This window comes from Rhinoderma darwinii, chromosome 1, assembly GCF_050947455.1.
Source record: "Rhinoderma darwinii isolate aRhiDar2 chromosome 1, aRhiDar2.hap1, whole genome shotgun sequence".
Classification (NCBI taxonomy): Eukaryota; Metazoa; Chordata; class Amphibia; order Anura; family Rhinodermatidae; genus Rhinoderma; species Rhinoderma darwinii.
Genome location: NC_134687.1, coordinates 469,009,300 through 469,018,279, shown reverse-complemented (window position 1 = coordinate 469,018,279; position 8,980 = coordinate 469,009,300). Strand labels below are relative to the sequence as shown.

The following is an 8,980-nucleotide window of genomic DNA, read 5'->3' as shown; positions in this document are numbered from 1 at the left end:
AGCTGGCTTTGGTGTTTTCTAGCAGAGGCATTTTTCTTCCATATACCTCCATGAGTTTTTTTTGAAGTGTCAAATGCTAAACCGAATCAGAACGCACATTAAGTGTTTTTTTTTAGCAACAGCTTAAATTGCCAGAAAAGAAAAAAAAAATCTGTGTGAAGGGGACGTAATACAGAGAGAGCAGTGGGTACTTCCGCAGCCAACTGTCGCAGAAAGACACGCAATCATAATCAAGGTCCCAAGGAATGTTAAAAACCCTATTCAAATGTATTGCGATCCAATACCGAACCTACACTAAAAATTGGCAACAACTCCGCCCTGTCTGGATCTTTCTTTTGGCCTTGTGCATGATCTACATTTAGGGTTGCTTTATAAAAAAATAAAAAATAAGGGGGGGGGTGTGAAGGTAGTAAGAAGGCAAAATTCAAATAAAAATAGTTTTATTTTTTTTACTCAAAACATTTAAAAAAATGCAGCTATTCCAAAAAGGCACAATAAACATTTAGATATATACAGACTTCTATGCAATAAAATAGCATTTCTCAGTTTACTTTAAGTTGTGCAAATAGAAAAACAAAAAAAAAAAAAGTAAATATACAGCAGATCTATTCACTTAAAACTTGGATGCTCAGCACATATTAAATTACAAAAAAAAAGCAACGGCCAATTCGCTCATAACAACTATTACCAGCTCACGTTTGAAAGGATTGCCATATTGTAAAAGTCAAATACACCACTATCTCTGGCGTACAATGGAAGTAGTTTGGAGTGTTTTTTTTTTTTTACTAAGGCTAGGAATACACAGACTTTGTGAGACACGCCACATAAATGCATAAGTTGACACATAATTTCAAGATAGATGAGAAAAGAACATTACTGCAACTGTAATATATGGGCGGTTGCGCTATAAAAGTCTGCGTGTAGTCTCCGCCTAAACTAAATATGTATTCATCCAATTGGCGGGTGGCCATAAAAATGCAGACTGTGCAAATTATGTTGGATTCTTCTTGTAAGGTTACGGCCACATGGCGTCAATCATGCCCTTTACGTTTCCAAGTGGGCAAACAAACGGGGTTGGATTGTGTGTAAGAACTGCAAGGTTTTATGCCTGCTGTGTAACCCTGTGGTTTTAGGGTATGTTCACACACGGAGTCAAAAACGTCTCAAAATACGGGGCCATTTTCAAGAGAAAACGGCTCCTGATTTTCAGCTGTTTTTTGTCCCACGATTGTCACTGCGTTTTTTTATGGCTGTTTTTGGAGCTTTTTTCAATAGAGTCCATGGAAAACTGCTCCAAAAACATCCCAAGAAGTGACCTGCACTTCTTTTTCGCGGCCGTTTTTTTACGTGTAAAAAATGCTGCGGAAAAAACGCTCCGTTGGAACAGAACGCCATTTTCCCATTGAAATCAATGGGCAGATGTTTGGAGGCGTTCTGCTCCCGATTTTTCCGAGTTTACGGCCCGAAAAACGGCCGAAAATAGGGTCGTGTAAACATACCCTTACCATGACTTGCAGGACAAGACATGTCATGAAGCTCTGGAAGACCCAGCCCAGCCATGAATCACAGATATCTCTTGGCTTTTAATGGGAACAGCATAATGGTTAATTTGTAAACACCTTCACTTCTCAGGTGGGTATGTTGTGGGGAAATTGATGCCAAGGTTCCCCAACACATCACATTGTATTTATTGAATTTGTACATAAGTCATCACAATAATTCGTAATAAATGCACTGCTTCTATAGCGTATACTGTCTGTTTTTTCTTTACAGAAGGAGGTTTCATCACTGGAAATCTAGCACAGTGGTAAAGGAGATTTTCCTGCTGTGACACCGATGGCCCACCTACATTTACATCCATTGCTAGGCTAAACATTAGCAGTAACGGGACAGAACAAATACAGGTGAAATAGAATTTTACACAGAATCAAAGACAAACAATCATTTAAAGGGGTATTCTCATTTTATAAAGTAATGGTATGTTGCTAGGATATGCCGTTAGTTTATGATTGGTGGGGGTCCGACCTCTGGGACCTCCATTAATTCGGAGAATGAAGTGGCGGCAGCACTAAGTCCCTACATCATTTTTTCCTGCAAGGCGGTGCCCCTGTCACGCACTGTAGGGAATTGCAGCACAGCCTACTTAATGTGGTCGTGACCAGGCCACCTCCTTGTAGGACAAACCAGTGAAGGGGACGCTGTGCTAAGTCAGCGCTGCAGCCTCCTCAATCTCAGTTTCGGTCAGGGTCTAACGATATGCCATTACTTTATTGGATGTCCCCTTAAAGTTATAATTAACAGTAATTGATGTGTTTTCATATATTGTATTTCTGAATATTTCTGGGAGGCAGAGACAGTTTTCCCCACAGTGCATCAATGATCAGAGATGAGGGGTCAAGTGGAGAGTGCAACTGTGGTGGTCTTCAGGCTCAGTTGTAGCAATTTAATGCCCCATTAATGTATTTTGTGGCATAAACCCCCCCCCCCCAAAAAAAACATAACATCTGCCCATTGATTTCAATGGGAAAAATGGGGTTCTGTTCGGACGGGCCGTTTTGAAAAGCAGCCGCGTAAAAAAAAAAAAAATGGCCGTAAAAAACGCTGCGAAAATCGCGAGTGGCTTGAAAAACTTCTGAAAACAGATCTGTATTTTCAGAAGTTTTTTGCTAAGTGTGTGAACATACCCTTAGATTAAACCCCAGCAGAAAGAAAAACGGAAAATCTTCCCCACCATTCACTACTACATAGCTGCTACATGAGAGATCTAGGAGGTAATCACAAGGGACCAGAGTATTACAAACAGGATTAGACAAAAGGGTCTGCTATCTCCAGAACAGCACCTCTCTTGTTCATGGCTGTGTCAGGTACTGCAGCTCAGCCACATTAATTTAAGTAGGGATGAGCCGTAATATCAGGCCTGCTCACCTGAAAGGTGACCAGGTCTTCATTCTGACAGATCTAAATATATAAATCTTAAAACGGGAAATAGCCTTATAAAATGCTTCCCTGCCTTCTCCTATGCATAGCTTTAGGGTTAACGCCTCTGTAGACTTATATAGCAACTAGTGGAAATACTGGGTAACATCATTTGCTGTTCAAGAGGGAAATTATATTGAATAACGTCAAACATCCTGTAAGAAATAGGAAGCACCAGGTAAACTAGAGGAGGTGGGGGCCACAGCATGCGCAACCCATGGACAAGTGCGGCACAGTTCATGGGGAGAAAAAAAATAAAAAATAAAGATTGTATGAGATTAGAAAATAGGTTTTAACTATGGAGCCATTACCAAGTAAGAACGTGTTAATAAAGGGAACTTTTAATGAAATAAAAGGGGATGAACACCAAGAAACCCATTGTGGTTAGTAGTATTAGATCAACTCCGCCATCTGTATCACCATTTACTTCTCCATTACATTATATTATAGGCGTTATATGTAAACCATTACGAAATCTACAAACTAGTTCTGCAAATGTCATTGCAGCGCAGCCCTCAGGCCAATGACAGTACAGCGACTTGCAGGAGTGCAGACATGTTCAGTGCATCGCCGAGACGGTGAGCAGTCCTGCAAAATACGAGCAGTGCAACGTAAGGAACCTGTAACATAAAAGAAGGCTACTTATCAAGAGCACTTGAAGGGGTGTCCATTGCAGAGGGACATCATGAGGAGGTTTGGATAAATTATGTGGGCACTCCCGAAAAACAAATGCTCCACCACAGTTCCACTTATTTTAGCAAGTACTGCTAGAGTTTTCCATTCACCCTCGACTGCTGGCGCTCATATTTGACAGAAATGATGAGAAAAAACAGGAGGGTCACTGCCTGGATAGCAGCCAGTAGGAAGAAATAATAGTTCAAGTGACATTCATTGATGTTACCTACAGAAAAAAATAAAATAAAAATTAAACAGCGTATATAATAGAAATGGCAAGATGCCACAACAATGAGAACGTTCAGGACGCAGCAATTTTAAGACATGCGGACGCGCCAGGTTCCCCCCCCCCCCTCACTGCTTTCAGGAGGACCACAACTTTTCATCTTCCATTGATGTGGCCATATGAATTGGTTTTTGCATCACAAGTTGTATTTTTTAATTGCACCATTTTGGGGTAAGTTAAATTAACTCTAAGTTGGGAAAAACAAAACACACTGCAATTCTGCTATTGTGTGGAGCTTTAAATGTATTAAGTTTACCGGGTGGCATAAACATCATGTTACCTTCATTCTTTGGGTCGGTACGATTACGGCGATATCAAATAAGTATCGTTTTTTATGTTTTACTACTTTTGCACAATAATAGCACATTGCATGTGTTTATGTCACCGCATTCCAAGACTCCAAATTTATTTTTCCGTTGATGCAGCTGTATGAGGGATTGTTTTTTGCAAGAGGAGTAACTTTATTAGACCCATTCTTGTTAGGCCACCAGCTACCATGGCAACCCATCGGCAAGGTCATTCACTGGGCTTACCATTACGTCCTAGTGCGGTCTAGAGACCGCAATTAGGATGTAAATGTATGCCTATTTGTGGATAAGGGTTAGGAGACATTACACATTCTATATCTAAATTTTTATTTTTTCTTTAAACACAAATATACACCTAGCAGCAAGAAATATGAAGTTATGGTTTAACACCGGTCAAGCTTACTTGCCCATTCTCTGCTCTCCATTCAGTGACCAAATCTAAAAAAAAAATGTGAGACTGGTTGCTAGAGCGTAAGGCCCTGTTTACACAGTTATCAGGCATCATTTTCCTACCTAACTACAGAGATTTTTTCGCAGGCAGGAAAGAATAAAAATTAAAAAAAAATATCAGCCTTCCTTCGAGAGTTTTAATGCAGATTTTGAACTGCCTGCATTTATTTATTTTTTTTGGGGGGGTTTGCAGCGTTTTTCCGCCCACAACCATTGAAGCTAATGCAGGGACTGCGGGCAAAAAACGCTGTGAGTAATGCTCGGAAACGGCATGCTGCTTTTTTTCTCCCCATGAGCGGCCAAAAGCCGCCCGGTAAAAGAAAACACCTGTCTCCCATTTCAGCCAGTTTTTGGCACTGATTCCGATATGGTTTCCACATCAAAATCAACACCAAACAACGGTGTGTGAAGAGGGCTGAAGAGTGCTAGATGGGAGGCCACAGAGAAGGATGTTGCAGTAGCCTAGGTGGGAGATTATGTGAGCAAGTTCTAAGATATGCCTAATTTCTGGTGTGCTATATTCAGATACTCTGTAAAACAAAAAATGCCAGCCATTATGGGCGATTGCCATTGAATTCATATTTAGAATAAACTTGTGTTTTTTTATTCCACAAGTTAGTGGACGGTTTATAGCACTTAAATTGTAGGGAAAGCCGTGCTCCTCTCTAGGCACAAGTAGAGTAGTAGTTTGTAGAGCATGCTATTTCACTATGAAGCGCCACACTGAGGGAATTCTAAAATATTGAGAATATCGCTATAGGCTATTCATTACACTAGTGACAACTAATGCTTCGTTCATATCTACACTGAATCTTCCGTTTTAGCGGGTCCGGGCAAATTGGGGAGAAAAAAAAAAATGCACAATAACAGACGCCTGACTGAAAGCAACAGACGTTAAACATTTTTTTTTTTTTTTTTTTTTTTTTTACAGATCCTGCAAACGGATCAGTCAAAAGAAAGACACTTTACCCTCCGCTTGTTTCAGATCGGCATCAGTTATGTTCCTCTTTAACCCCTTAATGACCAAGCCATTTTTTACGTTTTTCCATCGTCGCATTCCAAGAGCTATAACCTTTTTATTTTTGCGTCGACATAGCTGTATAAGGTTTTGTTTTTTGCGGGACAAGTTGTATTTTTTAATAGCACCATTTTGGGGGACATATTATTTGATTAACTTATTAACTTTTTTGGGGGGGGGGGAATAGAAAAAAAACCTGAAATTTCGCCACTCTTTTTCGCATCTTAAATCTACACCGTTTACCGTGTGAAATAAATAACACAATAACTTTATTCAGCGGGTTGTTACGATTGCAACGATACCAAATTTGTATAGTTTTTGTATGTTTTACTACTTTTACACAGTAAAAACGCTTTTTTTTTCAAAATTTGTTTTTGTGTCTCCATATTTGGAGAGCAGTAACGTTTTAATTTTTTCGCCAATGCAGCTGTATGAGGGCTTTTTTTTTGCGGGAGGACTTTTAGTTTTTATTGGTACCATTTTGGAGTGGATGCGACTTTTTGATCACTTTTTATCACATTTTTTTTAAAGTCAGGATTCACAGAAAACAGCAATTTTTCTATAGTTTTTTATAAAAAAATTTACGGCGTTCACCGTGCGGATTAAATAATGTAATAGATTTATAGTCGGGGTCGTTACGGACGCGGCGAAACCAAAATATGTGTAACTAACTTTATTTTGTTTTTTTAAAAGTAAAGCATTTTGTAAGGGGAAAAGGTGGGTTTTTCATTTTTTTTTTTTTTCATTTTTTAATTAACTTTATTAAACTTTTTTTTTACTTTTTTACTAGTCCCACTAGGGGACTTTAATATGCGATTCTCCGATCGCTATTGTAATACACTGCAATACTTTTAGGTGTTACACAGGAATTAAAGCAATCCCCGGCCAAAGAGAGGCCTGACCGCCAGTGTTTCCTCTGCCATCTACAGGCCGGGGGTGCTATCATCAACAGCTTTCCCAAAACAGGAGTCCCCGGCCAGAGATCTTGCGATTCTCTGACTGGGGACTCCGTAGTTGAAAGCCCTGACTTCCCTGTCCATATATGCACAGTGCGGTCAGGGGCTTCCCCGGGATCAGCGCTCAAAGTAGCGCTGTGTGCGGAGAGTCCTCGGCCATTACAATGATTGATTCCTGAAAAATGGCTGGTAAAAACAGATCCATTGACTTCCATGGGAGCAGTCTGGCTGTGAAAACAGACAAAAGTAGGACATGTCTTTATTTTTATTTTTTATGGCTGGTATTAACGGGCCGTTAAAAAAAAAACGGCTGTGTGAACACACCCTTGTGTGACATCATTGTTCTGAAAACGGATGTGACTGCTGATTTTTACATGGCTATTTTTCACTGTCGTGTGAATGTAGCCTAAGGGACAGATGGAAGTATGACTTGCAAGGAAGCCATAAGAATTCTGAAAGAAGCTACCGTACTTATGAAATACATTTTTTTGTGTCAATTTACAGAATGACATGTAAAAAGCAGATACATATAAAAGCAGCTATAAAAGCTTCCACACATTATATATATATATATATATATATATATATATATATATATATATATATACACACACATACACACACACACACACACACACAGTGTCACCAGTAATATAGGACCACCCCTGCATAGGCAACATGCAATAGCCAAATTAGTCATATGCAAATAAGCCAATTATTAAAGACTTGCCTAGATCTGCATGACTGCTCATCCATCCAATTGAAGGCAAAGAAACTAAGGCAAGAAGCCCAGAGCCTACAAATGATCCAATACCAGAAAAGAAGAAAAACAGTCCCATAATGGCGCTCTGCATGGATTTAGGTGCTGCCGAGTATGCAAACTCCAGTCCTATTAAGAAAGAAAAACACATTAATCCTTATTAACGAGACAGAAAATTAAAAGAAGTGGCAGGTTCAGGTTCATTATGGTCACAGTACTTCTAAATTAATAGATGTATGCATTGCTTTCAAAAATCACAAATATTCCAGAGTAAAGATTCTCTAATAGGTACAAAATCAATTACTATAAACGATAAACATATGTCCGTTATATTAACTCCTTAACCACCCCCCGTGGTGCAGGTGCTTAGTCTACAGTGACATCTCTTGGCGTCACTGTAGAAGAGGCTGATGAGCGCTCATCCTCTAAGCAGGAGCTGTAACTTACAGCTCCTGATCTTAGAGCAGCCTCCTGAACACAGCTGGGGGTCGGAAAACATTCCAACCCCAGCTGTTTAACCCTGTGATCGCGGCATGATCAAAGAGAACTCTCCTCTTTGATCTGGTCATCGGAAAACCGGTGACGTGATCAAAGACCGGGGAATTCCTCTGCAGTCAGCCCTGGGGACCTAGAAAGGACCCCAGGGCTGTCTGTTCAGTTTGCCTGCTGTTAGGGCAGCACATGGTGTGCCCTAACAGAAGCCTGTGTCATAGTGACACAGTAATGAATTAGCATACAGGAGTATGCTAAAAACATCAGAAGTAAAAAATAGAGTTGTTTTTAAATCCCATTAAGGGATAACTTACATGTCCCCAAAAAAAAAAAAAAAAAAATTTGTTTTAAATAAAATGTATTTTTTTTTGTAGAAAATATTTTATTTCCCATACATTACATAAAACCTACACATATTCAGCATCTACATGACCGTAATAACCTGAAGAATCAAATGAACAGGTTATTTAGTGTGAAATGTAAACAAAATAAAAAAAGAAAACCTATGCCAAGAATCGCTTTTTCCTATATTCACGGCGTAAAAATAGTTTCTACTCCCAAACTGCGGGGGGAGGTGGGGGGGGGGGTTAGCCAAAAACACTCACGCATAAAACAAAAAGGCCTCGTACAACAATGTCAATGGAAAAAAAATAAAAAAAATTATGGCTGCTGAAAGGCAAAGAACAGAAAAATTTAGCTATTAAAGGGAACCTGTCACCAGCTTTTCACCTATTAAGGGCATGACCACACATGGCGGAATTCCTCCGCAACTGTCCGCATCAATGCCGCACAGAATCTGCGTTGCAGATTCTGCAGCGGATCTGCACAAAATGTGCAGAAAATTGATGCGGACTGGCCGCTGCGGACTGCAGGAAAAGTGCTTCTCTTCTCCCTATTCAGTGCAGGATAGAGAGAAGGGACAGCACTTTCCCTAGTGAAAGTCAAAGAAATTCATACTTACCGCCCGTTGTCTTGGTGACGCGTCCCTCTTTCGGCATCCGGCCCGACCTCCCTGGATGACGCTCCAGTCCATGTGACCGCTGCAGCCTGTGCTTGGCC

General features: G+C 40.1%; 1 protein-coding gene across 1 annotated transcript in view; it reads right to left on the bottom strand.

The window, feature by feature from the left end:
• Nucleotides 1–423: 423 nt before the first annotated feature.
• The window catches only part of SLC15A4 (solute carrier family 15 member 4), a 55,771-nt gene continuing 47,214 nt past the window's right edge, over nt 424–8,980 (bottom strand). Inside the window, exons 7-8 of the mRNA XM_075833434.1 lie at nt 7,400–7,558; nt 424–3,877 (exon numbers count right to left, since the gene is read on the bottom strand). Of these exons, the coding sequence (XP_075689549.1) occupies nt 3,744–3,877; nt 7,400–7,558 (293 nt within the window). The 3' untranslated portion in view covers nt 424–3,743. The remainder of the gene's footprint in view (nt 3,878–7,399; nt 7,559–8,980) is intronic.